Source organism: Heptranchias perlo, chromosome 42 (genome assembly GCF_035084215.1).
Source record: "Heptranchias perlo isolate sHepPer1 chromosome 42, sHepPer1.hap1, whole genome shotgun sequence".
Lineage (NCBI taxonomy): Eukaryota > Metazoa > Chordata > Chondrichthyes > Hexanchiformes > Hexanchidae > Heptranchias > Heptranchias perlo.
In genome coordinates, this window is record NC_090366.1 from 14,210,041 (window position 1) to 14,228,494 (window position 18,454).

The 18,454-nt window shown below is 55.7% G+C and overlaps 1 protein-coding gene across 3 annotated transcripts in view; it reads left to right on the plus strand.

Annotated features, from left to right (window-relative positions):
* The window catches only part of LOC137306238 (von Willebrand factor A domain-containing protein 7-like), a 141,658-nt gene that overhangs the window by 112,580 nt on the left and 10,624 nt on the right, over window positions 1–18,454 (plus strand). For all 3 annotated transcript variants that reach the window (XM_067975368.1, XM_067975367.1, XM_067975369.1), the window contains 9 exons: window positions 2,539–2,670; window positions 4,109–4,295; window positions 6,427–6,596; window positions 7,694–7,806; window positions 10,075–10,191; window positions 10,670–10,846; window positions 12,087–12,222; window positions 15,137–15,289; window positions 16,661–16,753. In XM_067975368.1, the coding sequence (XP_067831469.1) occupies window positions 2,539–2,670; window positions 4,109–4,295; window positions 6,427–6,596; window positions 7,694–7,806; window positions 10,075–10,191; window positions 10,670–10,846; window positions 12,087–12,222; window positions 15,137–15,289; window positions 16,661–16,753 (1,278 nt within the window). The remainder of the gene's footprint in view (window positions 1–2,538; window positions 2,671–4,108; window positions 4,296–6,426; window positions 6,597–7,693; window positions 7,807–10,074; window positions 10,192–10,669; window positions 10,847–12,086; window positions 12,223–15,136; window positions 15,290–16,660; window positions 16,754–18,454) is intronic.

Below are 18,454 nucleotides of genomic sequence, written 5' to 3' on the forward strand. Positions count from 1 at the left end.
GAATAGAAGGACATGGTGATAGGGTGAGATGGAGTAGGGAGGGAGGAGGCTCGAGTGGAGGGAGGTTTTAAGGAGCGTCTTAAAGGAGGAGAGAGAGAGGCGGAGAGGTTTAGGGAGGGAATTCCAGAGCTTAGGGCCCAGGCAGCTGAAGGCACGGCCGCCAATGGTGGAGTACCTCCGTGAGAGAATTCCCTCTTTCTGAGCAAGCAAATCTGCGTTGAGTCAGCAGATTAACTGCTCACTCGTTCGTTTGCTGTTTGTGGGATCTTGCTGTGCGCAAATTGGCTGCCGCGTTTCCTGCATTACAACAGCGACCGCACTTCGAAAAGAAAAGCACTTCGTTGGCTGTAAAGCGCTTTGGGACGTCCTGAGGAGGTGAAAGGCGCGACAGAAATGGGAGTTCTTTTCATCCTGGGGGAGTGGGAATTCTACATTTGGACCTTGCAACCTTTGGGCAGGGAGAAGTGGAGGGGAAAGATTGGAGGGGAAAAATGGGATAAATATGGGACAGTCCCACAAACCCCTGGGACTGATGGACTTCATATCGATGCCAATATGGCACCATGGGAAATACTGGAGGACCAGAGAAAAAAGAGAGACTCCCATTTCTCTCGGGCCTTTCACCACCTCAGGACGTCCCAAAGGGCTTTACAGCCAATGGAGTACTTTTTTTTTGAAGTGTGGTTACTGTTGTAATGTAGGAAACGCAGCAGCCGATTTGCGCACAGCAAGATCCCACAAACAGCAATGTGATAAATGACCAGATTATCTGCTTTTTTAGTGATGTTGGTTGAGGGATAAATATCGGCCCCAGGACACCGGGGAGAACTCCCCCTGCTCTTCTTCGAAATAGTGGCCGTGGGATCTTTTACACCCACCTGAGAGGGGCAGACGGGGCCCTCGGTTTAACGTCTCATCGGAAAGACGGCACCTCCGACAGTGCAGTGCTCCCTCAGTACTGACCCTCCGACAGTGCGGCACTCCCTCAGTACCGACCCTCCGACAGTGCAGCGCTCCCTCAGTACCGACCCTCCGACAGTGCGGCGCTCCCACAGTACTGACCCTCTGACAGAGCAGCACTCCCTCAGTACTGACCCTCCGACAGTGCGGCACTCCCTCAGTACTGACCCTCCGACAGTGCGGCACTCCCTCAGTACTGACCCTCCGACAGTGCGGCGCTCCCTCAGTACTGACCCTCCGACAGTGCGGCACTCCTTCAGCACTGACCCTCCGACAGTGCGGCACTCCCTCAGTACTGACCCTCCGACAGTGCGGCGCTCCCTCAGTACTGACCCTCCGACAGTGCGGCACTCCCTCAGTACTGACCCTCCGACAGTGCGGCACTCCCTCAGTACTGACCCTCCGACTGTACAGCGCTCCCTCAGTACTGATCCTCCGACAGTGCGGCGCTCCCTCAGCCCCGACCCTTCGACAGTGCGGCGCTCCCTCAGTACCGACCCTCCGACAGTGCGGCGCTCCCTCAATACTGACCCTCCGACACTGCAGCGCTCCCTCAGTACTGACCCTCCGACAGTGCGGCGCTCCCTCAGTACCGACCCTCCGACACTGCAGCGCTCCCTCAATACTGACCCTCCGACAGTGCGGCGCTCCCTCAGTACCGACCCTCCGACAGTGCGGCGCTCCCTCAGTACCGACCCTCCGACAGTGCGGCGCTCCCTCAGTACTGACCCTACGACAGTGCGGCGCTCCCTCAGTACCGACCCTCCGACAGTGCGGCGCTCTCTCAGTACTGACCCTCCGACAGTGCGGCGCTCCCTCAGTACCGACCCTCCGACAGTGCGGCGCTCCCTCAGTACTGACCCTACGACAGTGCGGCGCTCCCTCAGTACCGACCCTCCGACTGTACAGCGCTCCCTCAGTACTGATCCTCCGACAGTGCGGCGCTCCCTCAGCCCCGACCCTCCGACAGTGCGGCGCTCCCTCAGTACCGACCCTCCGACAGTGCGGCGCTCCCTCAATACTGACCCTCCGACACTGCAGCACTCCCTCAGTACTGACCCTCCGACAGTGCGGCGCTCCCTCAATACTGACTCTCCGACACTGCAGCGCTCCCTCAATACTGACCCTCCGACAGTGCGGCGCTCCCTCAGTACCGACCCTCCGACAGTGCGGCGCTCCCTCAGTACCGACCCTCCGACAGTGCGGCGCTCCCTCAGTACTGACCCTACGACAGTGCGGCGCTCCCTCAGTACCGACCCTCCGACAGTGCGGCGCTCTCTCAGTACTGACCCTCCGACAGTGCGGCGCTCCCTCAGTACCGACCCTCCGACAGTGCGGCGCTCCCTCAGTACTGACCCTACGACAGTGCGGCGCTCCCTCAGTACCGACCCTCCGACAGTGCGGCGCTCTCTCAGTACCTGCACAGGGATTATGTGGGGCTCATGTCTCTAGGGTGGGGGTTCGAACCCACGACCTTCTGACTCCGAGGGGAGCTGGGGGTTTGAACAGCGTGTGATGGGGGGGCAATGAAAAGGTACCAGTACTGGGTGTTCTGACCCTTATATCGCTCGATTGCAGATAAGACTGAAAGGACTTGCACCAACTGTGCTTCAGCTGATTCTTGCAAGGACAACATACTGGAAAGCATTCTCAAGCAGAAGACCATTACCACCGGATACTTTGGGACCAACCCATTAAGTAAACCCAAAGGTAAGAGAGGGGGAGGTGGGAGAGGGGAGCAGCCCCGGCTAAAAATTGCGATTGCAGGATTCACGATGGAGAAATATCCGAGGAAGTCCTCTGTAGGTTTTATTTTTCCATCACTCTTTAGGGTAGAGAGGTCAGAATCAACGAAGACTTGAATATGTTTCTAAATAATTGGTTTCATTGACATTAAGACACAACTGCTTTTACAGATAAAGATGCTTAACACTTAAGGAAGGGTGTCCAGGCCTTGGAGAGGGTGCAGAGGAGATTTACCAGAATGGGACCAGGGATGAGGGACTTCAGTTATGTGGAGAGACTGGAGAAGCTGGGATTGTTCTCCTCAGAGCAGAGAAGGTTAAGGGGAGATTTAATCGAGGCGTTCGAAATCATGAGGGGTTTTGATAGAGTAAATAAGGAGAAACTGTTTCCAGTGGCAGGAGGGTCGGTAACCAGAGGACACAGATTTAAGGTAATCGGTGAAAGAACCAGAGGGGGAGATGAGGAGAATGTTTTCTAACGCAGCGAGTTGTTCTGATCTGGAATGCGCTGCCTGAAAGGGCGGTGGAAGCAGATTCAATAATAACTTTCAAAAGGGGAATTGGATAAATACTTGAAAAGGGGAAATTTACAGGCCTACGGGGAAAGAGCAGAGGGGGGGAGTGGGACTAATTGGATAGCTCTTTCAAAGAGCCGGCACAGGCACGATGGGCCGAACGGCCTCCTTCCTTCCGTGCTGTATGATTCTATGATTCTACTCGACTTTATTCTGGAATGCAACTCGGAATCAAGGGTGACCAAATGCTTTCTCCTGAGAGAATGAGGGGTAAATTCTTCATCGACGTCCTGATTGAACTACTTTCCTTCTCTCCTATCAGTCACTGTTGCTATGGGAACACAGGAGGGGGGAGGAGGCCATTCAGCCCCTCAAGACTGTTCCGCCCTTCACTTCGATCATGGCTGACTTGTACCTCAACTCCATCCAGCTGCCTTTGCTCTGCATCCCTTAATACCCTCACCCAACAAAAATCGATCCATCTCAGTTTTGAGATTGTCAATTGACCCCCACTCCCCCCGAGCCTCAACAGCTTTTCCAAATTTCCACTACCTTTTGTGCGAAGAAATGCTCCCTGACATTATTACCCCTCAGGGCAGTTCCTGTAGACTCCAAGGGGGCCAAATTCCTGTCGACTCCAAGGGGGAATTCCCTGTAGACATCCTTTGGACTCCAGGGGACAATTCCTGAAGACTTCCAGGGCCAATTTCCTGTGGACTCGGGGGGGCCAAATTCCCTGTGGACTCCGGGGGGCCAAATTCCCTGTGGACTCCGGGGGGACATTCCTGGAGACTCCAGGGGGAAATTCCTGGAGGGTTGGCCCACCCGAAGTTGCGACCTCTCGCCCGCCATTGACAGCCCCCACCCCCGCCGTCGTTCTCTCCACAGGCAAGTGCAGCCATGGTGGGAAAGCAGACCTGACTCGGTTCGTGCCGGCTTTCGGGGGCATCAACAAGGACACGGTCACGTCTCCACATTCCGAATACCACAAAGAGGCAGCTCGAGTCGCCACCGAGGCCTCGCTAGAAGCGTTCCATGACATCAGAGAGGCTGTTGGAGACGAATTCTTCTTAAAGTAAGTCAACAAGCTGCATTTATATAGCGCCTTTAACGTAGTAAGACGTCCCGAGGCGCTTCACAAGAGCGTAAATCAGACAGAATTTGACACCGAGCCGCATCAGGAGATATTAGGACAGGCGACCAAAAGCTCGGTCAATGAGGTCGGTTTTAAGGAGCGTCTTAAAGGAGGAGAGAGAGAGGCGGAGAGGTTTAGGGAGGGAATTCCAGAGCTCAGGGCCCAGGCAGCTGAAGGCACGGCCGCCAATGGTGGAGCGATGGAAATCGGGGGATGGACAAGAGGCCAGAATTGGAGGAGCGCAGAGATCTCGCAGGGTTGGAGGAGGTTACAGAGAGAGGGAGGGGGGCGAGGGCCATGGAGGGATTTGAACACGAGGATGAGAATTTTAAAATCGGTGTGTTCCCGGACCGGGAGCCGATGTAGGTCAGCGAGCACAGGTCGGGGGGGTGATGGGTGAATGGGACTCGGTGCAAGTTAGGATACGGGGGCAGCAGAGTTTTGGATGAGCTGATGGCTACGGGGGGGTGGGAGATGGGAAATATTCTCAGCAACTAAAACCAATGAGGGCCACCTTTCCTCCCAATCAGACTTTCTCATTCCCTCCAACGTTCCTCCGACCCTCTCCTATCTTCTAGCTCAGCGTTCATTTTCCATCAATGCTGGGCCTCGCTGTGCCGTGTTCAGGTGTCAGTCGTGGCTCAGTTGGTAGCATTCTCACCTCTGGTCAGACGTTTGTGGGTTCAAGTCCCGCTGTCCCATCAAACACTCCCAGGGCAGGTACAGGGTTAGATACAGAGTGAAGCTCCCTCTACACTGTCCCATCAAACACTCCCAGGGCCGGTACAGGGTTAGATACAGAGTAAAGCTCCCTCTACACTGTCCCGTCAAACACTCCCAGGGCAGGTACAGGGTTAGATACAGAGTAAAGCTCCCTCTACACTGTCCCATCAAACACTCCCAGGGCAGGTACAGGGTTAGATACAGAGTAAAGCTCCCTCTACACTGTCCCATCAAACACTCCCAGGGCAGGTACAGGGTTAGATACAGAGTGAAGCTCCCTCTACACTGTCCCATCAAACACTCCCAGGGCAGGTACAGGGTTAGATACAGAGTGAAGCTCCCTCTACACTGTCCCATCAAACACTCCCAGGGCAGGTACAGGGTTAGATACAGAGTAAAGCTCCCTCTACACTGTCCCATCAAACACTCCCAGGGTCAGGTACAGGGTTAGATACAGAGTAAAGCTCCCTCTACACTGTCCCATCAAACACTCCCAGGGCAGGTACAGGGTTAGATACAGAGTAAAGCTCCCTCTACACTGTCCCATCAAACACTCCCAGGGCAGGTACAGGGTTAGATACAGAGTAAAGCTCCCTCTACACTGTCCCATCAAACACTCCCAGGACAGGTACAGGGTTAGATACAGAGTAAAGCTCCCTCTACACTGTCCCATCAAACACTCCCAGGGCAGGTACAGGGTTAGATACAGAGTAAAGCTCCCTCTACACTGTCCCATCAAACACTCCCAGGGCAGGTACAGGGTTAGATACAGAGTAAAGCTCCCTCTACACTGTCCCATCAAACACTCCCAGGGTAGGTACAGGGTTAGATACAGAGTAAAGCTCCCTCTACACTGTCCCATCAAACACTCCCAGGGTAGGTACAGGGTTAGATACAGAGTAAAGCTCCCTCTACACTGTCCCATCAAACACTCCCAGGACAGGTACAGGGTTAGATACAGAGTAAAGCTCCCTCTACACTGTCCCATCAAACACTCCCAGGGCAGGTACAGCAGGGGTTAGATACAGAGTAAAGCTCCCTCTACACTGTCCTGTTCAGCTCTTACTCCCGCTGCAGGGACACGTCATGTTGACTTTCTGATTTCCAGCTCCCTGCCCGATATCCAGGCGTGGGTTTCCCTGGGCATTAACATGGGTGTTCGGGAGAGTGGGACGCGTTGCTAAATTTGCGGTGTGTGCTCCCGGTGGGTGACGCTCCCAGCCGGGGGTGTGAAATCGGAGTGATGGCAGCGATCTGAGCGTAACGGGGTCAGCACGCCTCGGGGGACAATCGCAGTCACAACTCGGAGTGTGTAAAAGGACCCCAATGAATCTCCCCTCTCTTCCAGATTCCTCAACATTGCCTCTCCCTCCGGGCTGAGCTTTGTCATCGACACGACCGGCAGTATGAAGGACGACATCGAGGCAGCAAAGCAGAGAACCATAAACATCGTGAAGGGCAAGCAGAGAACGAAGGACGCACCTTCCTTTTATCTTCTGGTGCCATTTAATGACCCAGGTTCGTTCGTACGCAAGATAGAAAGACTCTGCATTGATATAGCACCTCCCACCACCTTCAGGATGTCCCAAAGCGCTTCACAGTCAACGAAGTACCTTTTTTTTTTGGAGTGCGGTAATGTAGGCAAATGGCAGCAGCCAATTTGCGCACAGCAAGATCCCACAAACAGCAACGTGGACAATGACCGGTGAATCTGTGTTTTTTTTTTAGTGATGTTGGTTGAGGGATAAATATCGGCCCCAGGACACCGGGGAGAACTCCCCCCTGCTCTTCTTCAAAATAGTGGCTGTGGGATCTTTTACGTCCCACCCAAGAGGGCAGACAGGGGCCTCGGTTTAAGGTCTCATCCGAAAGACGGTACCTCCGACAGTGCGGCGCTCCCTCAGCACTGACCCTCCGACAGTGCAGCGCTCCCTCAGCACTGACCCTCCGACAGTGCGGCGCTCCCTCAGTACTGACCCTCCGACAGTGCGGCGCTCCCTCAGTACTGACCCTCCGACAGTGCGGCGCTCCCTCAGTACCGACCCTCCGACAGTGCGGCGCTCCCTCAGTACTGACCCTCCGACAGTGCGGCGCTCCCTCAGTACTGACCCTCCGACAGTGCGGCGCTCCCTCAGTACCGACCCTCCGACAGTGCGGCGCTCCCTCAGTACCGACCCTCCGACAGTGCGGCGCTCCCTCAGTACCGACCCTCCGACAGTGCGGCGCTCCCTCAGTACTGACCCTCCGACAGTGCGGCGCTCCCTCAGTACTGACCCTCCGACAGTGCAGCGCTCCCTCAGTACCGACCCTCCGACAGTGCGGCGCTCCCTCAGTACTGACCCTCCGACAGTGCGGCGCTCCCTCAGTACTGACCCTCCGACAGTGCAGCGCTCCCACTGGGGGAGTGTCGGCCTGGATTACGGGGCTCGAGTCTCTGGAGTGGGGGCTCGAACCCACGACCTTCTGACTCAGAGACGAGATGAGAGAGACCCACTGATGTGATCTTTTATGGCGTGACATTCTGGAACGAGCCCTGATCAGTTTGAAGCTACCGGTGGCTCTGTGAGTCTCGGGGACTGCTCATTCTTGTTTGAAATATCTGAGTATGTTTTCAGATTTTGGCCCGGTGTATAAGACCAGCGACCCAGAGCAATTCATCGAGAGGCTGCGGTTACTGACCGCTGAGGGGGGAGGAGATATCCCCGAAATGTGTCTGTCAGCACTTCAGGTAAGTGAAGGCTCCATGTGTGTGTGTGGGGAGGGAGTGAGTGTGAGTGTGAGTGGGGGAGGGAGTGAGTGTGAGTGTGAGTGTGAGTGGGGGAGGGAGTGAGTGTGAGTGTGCGGGGGAGGGAGTGAGTGTGAGTGTGTGCGGGGGGAGGGAGTGAGTGTGAGTGTTCGGGGGAGGGAGTGAGTGTGAGTGTGTGCGGGGGGAGGGAGTGAGTGTGAGTGCGCGGGGGAGGGAGTGAGTGTGAGTGTTCGGGGATGGAGTGAGTGTGAGTGTGCGGGGGAGGGAGTGAGTGTGAGTGTTCGGGGGAGGGAGTGAGTGTGAGTGTGTGCGGGGGGAGGGAGTGAGTGTGAGTGCGCGGGGGAGGGAGTGAGTGTGAGTGTTCGGGGATGGAGTGAGTGTGAGTGTGCGGGGGAGGGAGTGAGTGTGAGTGTGCGGGGGAGGGAGTGAGTGTGAGTGTGCGGGGGATGGAGTGAGTGTGAGTGTGAGTGTGAGTGGGGGAGGGAGTGAGTGTGAGTGTGAGTGTGTGTGGGGGAGGGAGTGAGTGTGAGTGTGCGGGGGAGGGAGTGAGTGTGAGTGTGTGCGGGGGGAGGGAGTGAGTGTGAGTGTTCGGGGGAGGGAGTGAGTGTGAGTGCGCGGGGGAGGGAGTGAGTGTGAGTGTGCGGGGGAGGGAGTGAGTGTGCGGGGGAGGGAGTGAGTGTGAGTGTGCGGGGGATGGAGTGAGTGTGAGTGTGAGTGTGCGGGGAGGGAGGGAGTGTGAGTGTGAGTGTGAGTGTGCGGGGGAGGGAGTGAGTGTGAGTGTGAGTGTGCGGGGGATGGAGTGAGTGTGAGTGTGAGTGTGCGGGGGATGGAGTGAGTGTGAGTGTGAGTGTGCGGGGGATGGAGCGAGCGTGAGTGTGAGTGTGCGGGGGATGGAGCGAGTGTGAGGGGGATGGAGTGAGTGTGAGTGTGAGTGTGCGGGGGAGGGAGTGAGTGTGAGTGTGAGTGTGCGGGGGAGGGATGGAGTGAGTGTGAGTGTGAGTGTGAGTGTGCGGGGGAGGGAGTGAGTGTGAGTGTGCAGGGGATGGAGTGAGTGTGAGTGTGAGTGTGAGTGTGCGGGGGATGGAGTGTGTGTGAGTGTGAGTGTGAGTGTGCGGGGGATGGAGTGAGTGTGAGTGTGAGTGTGAGTGTGCGGGGGATGAAGTGAGTGTGAGTGTGAGTGTGCGGGGGATGGAGTGAGTGTGAGTGTGAGTGTGCGGGGGATGAAGTGAGTGTGAGTGTGAGTGTGAGTGTGCGGGGGATGGAGTGAGTGTGAGTGTGAGTGTGAGTGTGCGGGGGATGAAGTGAGTGTGAGTGTGAGTGTGCGGGGGATGGAGTGAGTGTGAGTGTGAGTGTGCGGGGGATGGAGTGAGTGTGAGTGTGAGTGTGCGGGGGATGAAGTGAGTGTGAGTGTGAGTGTGCGGGGGATGGAGTGAGTGTGAGTGTGAGTGTGCGGGGAATGGAGTGAGTGTGAGTGTGAGTGTGAGTGTGCGGGGGATGAAGTGAGTGTGAGTGTGAGTGTGCGGGGGATGGAGTGAGTGTGAGTGTGAGTGTGCAGGGGAGGGATGGAGTGAGTGTGAGTGTGAGTGTGCGGGGGAGGGAGTGAGTGTGAGTGTGCGGGGGATGGAGTGAGTGTGAGTGTGAGTGTGAGTGTGCGGGGGATGAAGTGAGTGTGAGTGTGAGTGTGCGGGGGATGGATGGAGTGAGTGTGAGTGTGAGTGTGCGGGGGAGGGAGTGAGTGTGAGTGTGAGTGTGCGGGGGAAGGAGTGAGTGTGAGTATGAGTGTGAGTGTGGTGGGGATGGAGTGAGTGTGAGTGTGCGGGGGATGGAGCGAGCGTGAGTGTGAGTGTGCGGGGGATGGAGCGAGTGTGTGTGTGAGTGTGCGGGGGATGGAGTGAGTGTGAGTGTGAGTGTGAGTGTGCGGGGGATGGAGTGAGTGTGAGTGTGCGAGGGATGGAGTGAGTGTGAGTGTGAGTGTGAGTGTGCGGGGGATGGAGTGAGTGTGAGTGTGCGGGGGATGGAGTGAGTGTGAGTGTGCGGGGGATGGAGTGAGTGTGAGTGTGAGTGTGAGTGTGAGTGTGCGGGGGATGGAGTGAGTGTGAGTGTGAGTGTGAGTGTGCGGGGGATGGAGTGAGTGTGAGTGTGCGGGGGATGGAGTGAGTGTGAGTGTGAGTGTGAGTGTGGGTGTGAGTGTGAGTGTGCGGGGCGAGGGTTCGAGCAGGTTATGGATGAGCGTTTCCCTGTGTGTTTCAGCTCGCTCTGATCAACACTCCTCCCCTCTCCTATATTTACGTGTTCACCGACGCTCCAGCGAGAGACCCTGAGCTCGAGACCACCATCGTGGCCCTGATCGAACAGACCAAATCCAAGGTACGTTTGGTCAACCGTCCCCCTCGCGTTTCAAAGCTGCCGACTCAGGCCGCGTGTCCCCGTTCGGGTGTTAATCCCTCGACCAGCGTCTCGCCATCCTGTCCCCCTCCCGAGGAGCTGCCTGCCGATAAAAGGGGGGACGTTTCCCCCCGGATCGCTGGTCTCGCCGCGGCGATAACCTCGGCCCCTCCCTGGGTGGTCGGGGTCCGCCCCCTACGGCTGTATTTTGGTGGGAAGGGGTTTGTTTTATCGTCCGTGGGGGGAGAAGCATGTTGGTGAGCGGGAGGGGAATGGGGGCCGCTGTAAATACCGGGGAGAAGCTGCCGTTAACGTGCGGCGTTTACCGTGTGTCGGGCTCCGTGCGCCGGGCTCCGTGTGTCGGGCACCGCCTGTTATTATCGCAGCACACTATAAGGGAGGGTCTTTCCGAGCAGCGATTCCCGGGATTTGTGACTCAGCCCCGGCCCGTCTGTTCCAGGTCTCCTTCCTCCTCACCAATGCGTTGAGCAGGCGCAGGCGGAGCAGCAAGCAAAGGTTCGCCGACCAGCTGTACAAACATCTGGCGCAGGTTTCGGGAGGACTGGCTGTCGTCATCCGCCGGGAACTCATCTCTCAGCTCACCTCCATCATCGAGGAATCTGCCACCGCAGCGCTGGTAATGTCGTGGATCGGGGGGATCGGGGGGATCGGGGGGGCTCCAGTCACTCGACTAACACCTCACTGACCTCTGCACCTCCCCTCTCACTGCCCCCTCTCTCCCTGCCCCCTGCCCCCTCTCCTCCTGCCCCCTGCCCCCTCTCTCACTGCCCCCTGCCCCCTCTCCTCCTGCCCCCTGCCCCCTCTCTCCCTGCCCCCCCTCTCTCCCTGCCCCCTCTCTCACTGCCCCCTGCCCCCTCTCTCACTGCCCCCTGCCCCCTCTCTCACTGCCCCCTCTCTCCCTGCCCCCTGCCCCCTCTCTCCCTGCCCCCCCTCTCTCCCTGCCCCCTCTCTCACTGCCCCCTGGCCCCTCTCTCACTGCCCCCTGCCCCCTCTCCTCCTGCCCCCTGCCCCCTCTCTCACTGCCTCCTGCCCCTCTCTCTCTGCCCCCTGCCCCCTCTCTCACTGCCCCCTGCCCCTCTCTCTCTGCCCCTTGCCCTCTCTCCCTGCCCCCTCTCTCACTGCCCCCTGCCCCCCTCTCTCACTGTCCCTTGCCCCCTCTCTCTCTGCCCCCTGCCCCCTCTCTCCCTTGCCCCCTCTCTCCCTGCCCCCTCTCTCTCTGCCCCTCTCTCCCTGCCCCTCGCCCCCTCTCCCTGTTTCCTTCCTTCCTTCCTTAGGCTAACAAGGCTCATGGAATTCTAGTTATTAGCACAAGGAGTGTAGAAGGCCAAGAGGTGAACAAGCCCTCAGATGGGGGGCAGTGAGCAGTTTTTGGGGGAAACCCCCCAAATCTTTACCAGAGACTGCGTGAGGCTCAGCAAGATTGTGATGGAGCGTTTGCCAAAGGAACTGACCAACCAGAGCAGGACGATCCCATCGCCGGTCTGGTTCGAGAGTCAAATTTGGCCTCGGTGCCCGACTGGGAACCCCTTGCCCTGACTGGCTTCCCTGTGCGCCTGCGCGCTTTGCTCGTACCCGCGCCGGGGCGAGCGTGCGTGGGGACGGCAGCTGGGTGTTACATTTGACAGCGGCGCCTCCCCTAGTCGAATAGCCGATCGGCGGGCAGGGTTAACCGGTGGTGGGGGTGGCTGTTGGCATCTGAAGGACCAGCGCCGCCCAGTGTGGCGGGTCAGCGCTTTCGGTGGGGGAAGGGAGAGCGCGAATAAAATAAGGGGGGGTCCATATGACCTATCGCTTTAGAATTTGCCTGCAGAGGCAGAGATCGGAGTTCCCAGAGGATCTTAATTCTGTTCTCACAGGTCATCGTGTTACAGAGAGAGAACAACCCGGATTATCCCGCAAATACATTCACCTTTCACGTGGACAGTGCACTTCAGAACGTCACGGTTTACATTTCTGGAAAACCAGCGAACTTTGAAATCTCCAGCCCTAAAGGTAAAGGCTCTCGTCTACGTCTGGATGGAATTTCCCGCGTCTCCCACTCCTCCAGGTGGTCTCACCCGAAACTCTGCTGCCCCCCGTATCCCAACCCGCACCGAGTCCCGTTCACCCGTCGCCCCCCTCCTCGTGCTCGCTGACCGACATCGGCTCCCGGTCTGGCAACTCCTCGAATTTAAAAATTCTCGTCCTCGTGTTCAAATCCCTCCTCGCCCCCTCCCCTCCCTATCTCTGTAACCTCCTCCAGCCCCTACGACCCTCCGAGATCTCTGCACTCCTCCAATTCCGGCCTCTTGCGCATCCCCCGATTTCCATCGCTCCACCATTGGCGGCCGTGCCTTCAGCTGCCTGGGCCCTGAGCTCTGGAATTCCCTCCCTAAACCTCTCCGCCTCTCTCTCCTCCTTTAAGACGCTCCTTAAAACCTACCTCTTTGAACGAGCTTTTGGTCACCTGTCCTAATATCTCCTTATGTGGCTCAGTCTCAAATTTTGTCTGATAATCACTCCTGTGAAGCGCCTTGGGACGTTTTACTACGTTAAAGGCGCTATATAAATGCAAGTTGTTGTTGTTGCTAGGGTTTTCCCATTGTAAAGGTCACACTGTCACACCGTCACACCGTCACACTGTCACACCTGCAGCTGCACATTTCTACCACCAGATGGAGCTCCAGCGGTTGTTGGTCCCCATACCTCATGCACATTGTTCCACTAAGAACGAGCAATGCCACGGGAGGTCCACTAACGCTGTATTAAAATTCTTCAACGTAGCGTACACTGTTTAGTCACTCCTAATTGCTTCCTCCTGTTGCACTACTTGTCACACTTGCCTGTCACATCTATATTACATCAGTCTACTCATCATGTAAACTCACCTTGGATTGAATGCCACCCAGGGGAGGTGACACTCTGGTGTTACACCCCCTGCCTGAGCTCTCCCCCTCCCCCCACCCCCTCGACCCCACCCCCCACTCCGGGCTCCCACCAGACCAGTCCTAATCCCCGATCCCCAGTACCTGGCTTAATTACACAGTGCCCGATCCTCGCCCTGCTGAATGGATAGAGGCTCCGTATAATTACACAGTGCCCGATCCTCACCCTGCTGAATGGATAGAGGCTCCGCATAATTACACAGTGCCCGATCCTCACCCTGCTGAATGGATAGAGGCTCCGTATAATTACACAGTGCCCGATCCTTGCCCTGCTGAATGGATAGAGGCTCCGTATAATTACACAGTGACCGATCCTTGCCCTGCTGAATGGATAGAGGCTCCGTATAATTACACAGTGCCCGATCCTTGCCCTGCTGAATGGATAGAGGCTCCGCATAATTACACAGTGCCCGATCCTTGCCCTGCTGAATGGATAGAGGCTCCGTATAATTACACAGTGCCCGATCCTTGCCCTGCTGAATGGATAGAGGCTCCGTATAATTACACAGTGCCCGATCCTCGCCCTGCTGAATGGATAGAGGCTCCGTATAATTACACAGTGACCGATCCTTGCCCTGCTGAATGGATAGAGGCTCCGTATAATTACACAGTGCCCGATCCTTGCCCTGCTGAATGGATAGAGGCTCCGCATAATTACACAGTGCCCGATCCTTGCCCTGCTGAATGGATAGAGGCTCCGTATAATTACACAGTGCCCGATCCTTGCCCTGCTGAATGGATAGAGGCTCCGCATAATTACACAGTGCCCGATCCTTGCCCTGCTGAATGGATAGAGGCTCCGTATAATTACACAGTGCCCGATCCTCGCCCTGCTGAATGGATAGAGGCTCCGTATAATTACACAGTGCCCGATCCTTGCCCTGCTGAATGGATAGAGGCTCCGTATAATTACACAGTGCCCGATCCTTGCCCTGCTGAATGGATAGAGGCTCCGTATAATTACACAGTGCCCGATCCTTGCCCTGCTGAATGGATAGAGGCTCCGTATAATTACACAGTGCCCGATCCTCGCCCTGCTGAATGGATAGAGGCTCCGTATAATTACACAGTGCCCGATCCTTGCCCTGCTGAATGGATAGAGGCTCCGTATAATTACACAGTGACCGATCCTTGCCCTGCTGAATGGATAGAGGCTCCGTATAATTACACAGTGCCCGATCCTTGCCCTGCTGAATGGATAGAGGCTCCGCATAATTACACAGTGCCCGATCCTTGCCCTGCTGAATGGATAGAGGCTCCGTATAATTACACAGTGCCCGATCCTTGCCCTGCTGAATGGATAGAGGCTCCGTATAATTACACAGTGCCCGATCCTCGCCCTGCTGAATGGATAGAGGCTCCGTATAATTACACAGTGACCGATCCTTGCCCTGCTGAATGGATAGAGGCTCCGTATAATTACACAGTGCCCGATCCTTGCCCTGCTGAATGGATAGAGGCTCCGCATAATTACACAGTGCCCGATCCTTGCCCTGCTGAATGGATAGAGGCTCCGTATAATTACACAGTGCCCGATCCTTGCCCTGCTGAATGGATAGAGGCTCCGTATAATTACACAGTGCCCGATCCTTGCCCTGCTGAATGGATAGAGGCTCCGCATAATTACACAGTGCCCGATCCTTGCCCTGCTGAATGGATAGAGGCTCCGTATAATTACACAGTGCCCGATCCTCGCCCTGCTGAATGGATAGAGGCTCCGTATAATTACACAGTGCCCGATCCTTGCCCTGCTGAATGGATAGAGGCTCCGTATAATTACACAGTGCCCGATCCTTGCCCTGCTGAATGGATAGAGGCTCCGTATAATTACACAGTGCCCGATCCTTGCCCTGCTGAATGGATAGAGGCTCCGTATAATTACACAGTGCCCGATCCTTGCCCTGCTGAATAAACAGGTATTTCTGCAGTTAGTACAATGATGGAGCTGGCTGATGGCTGCTAACTCTCTCGCCTTGTTCCAGGTGTTCAGCAGACAAGTAGGATTCACTCCGGAGATTTGGGGACTGTGGAACATTTGGGGGACTTGTTCATTATCCGTCTGCATTCCCCGACTGATATTGGTGAATGGGATCTCACTGTCATCTCCGGAACCCCTTACAGTGTGAAAGTGACAGGTACCTCAGTTATTTCAATGGACGGGCCTGTTTGAAGTTCTTCATCTGTTTGTATTTCCCAAGACAGGGTTATCTTTCACCCAGGGGTTTTATAACATGTCATGCTGGTCAGACACTCTGACTCTCGTCCCACTCTCTCCATCTCCCCCGTTCTCTCTGCCTCTCCCTCTCTCTCCGTCTCCCCCACCCTCTCCACCTCTCCCTCTCTCTCCGTCTCTCCCTCTCTCTCCGTCTCTCCCTCTCTCCCTCTCTCTCCATCTCCCCCACCCTCTCCGCCTCCCCCTCTCTCTCCGCCTCCCCCTCTCTCTCCGCCTCCCCCTCTCTCTCCGCCTCCCCCTCTCTCTGTCTCCCCCAATGCTCTCTCTCTCTCCCTCTCTCTCTGCCTCTCCCTCTCTCTCCGTCTCCCCCACCATCTCCGTCTGCCCCACCCTCTCCACCTCCCCCACCCTCTCCGTCTGCCCCACCCTCTCCACCTCCCCCACCCTCTCCGTCTGCCCCACCCTCTCCGTCTGCCTCACCCTCTCCATATGCCCCACCCTCTCCATCTCCCCCACCCTCTCCACCTCTCCCTCTCTCTCCGTCTGTCCCTCTCTCTCCGTCTGTCCCACTCTCTCCGTCTCCCCATTGCTCTCTCTCTCTCTGTCTCTCCACCCTCTCCTCTCCTGCTTTGTCTCCCTCCACTGCACTGCCTCGATCACTGTGCTCTCTCCGTTCCCCTGCTCACTATTTCTCCTCCTCACTCTCTGTTTCAGTAATGGGATTTTGCAGGAACTGTAACGTGACTGTAAAGGGATGTAAAATGACTGAAACAGGGATTGTAATGTCAATCTGACTGTAACATGGACTGTAATGTGACTGTAACAGAGACTGTAATGGGGACTATACTGTGACTACAAAGTGTCTATAATGTGACTATAACATGTCTGTAATGGGGACTGAAATGGGACTGTAAGAGGGACTGAAATGGGACTGTAACATGAATGTAACATGGACTGTAATGTGACTGTAACATAGACTGTAATGTAACTGTAACAGGGATTGTAATGGGACTGTAACAGGGACTGTAATGAAACTGTAACATGACCGTATCGTTACAGTAATGGACTGTAAGGTAAATGTAGCACAGATTGTAACGTGACTGTAACACGGACTGTAACACGGACTGTAACGCTGTAACGTGGGCTGTAACGTGACTAACACGGACTATAACATGACTGTAACACAGACTGTAACGTGGGCTGTAACACTGAATGTAATGTGACTGTAACACTGAATGTAATGTGACTGTAACGGGACTGTAACGAGAATGTAAAGAGACTGTAACACTGCCGGGGGAATGATTCCTATCCTCTGCTTTGTGTCGACCCACAGGGCAGAGTGTTGTGGATTTCACCTACGATTTTATAGAGTTGTTTTCGGGCCCACACCCTGGTTTCGTTCAGCTTCCCGGACGACCGCTGGCAGGTAATGGACTTCACTATTGCTCGTTATTCAGGCACCTGGTGAACGTTGCGAGCTCCTTGCTTCCCCTCTCCCCCTCTGGGCCCTGGTCCCGACATGCTGCCCTCTCAGCGCACGGCCAGACTCCGAGACTCCAGACGGCTCCTCCTTCTGATCAGGGCCAAGATCAGAAGTGTGTGAGCTCGATACACAGCTCCAGCACAGGGAATGTCCCATATCGGCTCGATGCCTTATTTGTAAATTCATTCTGGGCATGTGGGCATCGCTGGCGAGGCCGGCATTTATTGCCCATCCCTAATTGCCCTCGAGAAGGTGGTGGTGAGCCGCCTTCTTGAACCGCTGCAGTCCGTGTGGTGAAGGTTCTCCCACAGTGCTGTTAGGAAGGGAGTTCCAGGATTTTGACCCAGCGACGATGAAGGAACGGCCGATATATTTCCAAGTCGGGATGGTGTGTGACTCGGAGGGGAACGTGCAGGTGGTGTTGTTCCCATGTACCTGCTGCTCTTGTCCTTCTAGGTGGTAGAGGTCGCGGGTTTGGGAGGTGCTATCGAAGAAGCCTTGGCGAGTTGCTGCAGTGCATCCTGTGGATGGTACACACTGCAGCCACTGAGCGCCGGTGGTGAAGGGAGTGAATGTTTAGGGTGGTGGATGGGGTGCCAATCAAGCGGGCTGCTTTATCTTGGATGGCGTCGAGCTTCTTGAGTGCTGTTGGAGCTGCACTCATCCAGGCAAGTGGAGAGTATTCCATCACACTCCTGACTTGTGCCTTGTAGATGGTGGAAAGGCTTTGGGGAGTCAGGAGGTGAGTCACTCGCCGCAGAATACCCAGCCTCTGACCTGCTCTCGTAGCCACAGTATTTATATGGCTGGTCCAGTTAAGTTTCTGGTCAATGGTGACCCCCAGGATGTTGATGGTGGGGGATTCGGCGATGGTAATGCCGTTGAATGTCAAGGGGAGGTGGTTAGACTCTCTCTTGTTGGAGATGGTCATTGCCTGGCACTTATCTGGCACGAATGTTACTTGCCACTAATCAGAAATTACGGGATTCAGTTCGCATAACGAGGGGGGGTTTTATTTTTGTACCCCATAGGTCACGTGAATAGATAGTAACGTGGATTTATATAGCGCCTTTAACGCAGTAAAACGTCCCAAGGCGCTTCACAGGAGCGTAAATCAGACAGAATTTGACACCGAGCCACATAAGGAGATATTAGGACAGGTGACCAAAAGCTTGGTCAAAGAGGTAGGTTTTAAGGAGCGTCTTAAAGGAGGAGAGAGAGGCGGAGAGGTTTAGGGAGGGAATTCCAGAGCTCAGGGCCCAGGCAGCTGAAGGCACGGCCGCCAATGGCGGGACGATAGGAACGGGGAGATGGACAAGATGTGAAAGGTAAGCTCCTGATCATAAGGGGCATGGGGATTACTGACGGGAGAAACCGGTGATGTAGAAATCAGGAGGAGATCGAGTGCAGACTGGAGACAAGCGTCTGTCCCAGTGTGACGGTGTGTAAACGAATAACAAAACCAGTCCCTGACCTGTCACTAGGTTACGGGTCAGTCAGTTCGCTGCCCTTCAATTCATTTCATTGTTGTTCTTGTCTCCATATACCTTGGTTAGACCACACTTGGAGCACTGTGCACAGTTCTGGTCTCCATATACCTTGGTTAGACCACACTTGGAGCACTGTGCACAGTTCTGGTCTCCA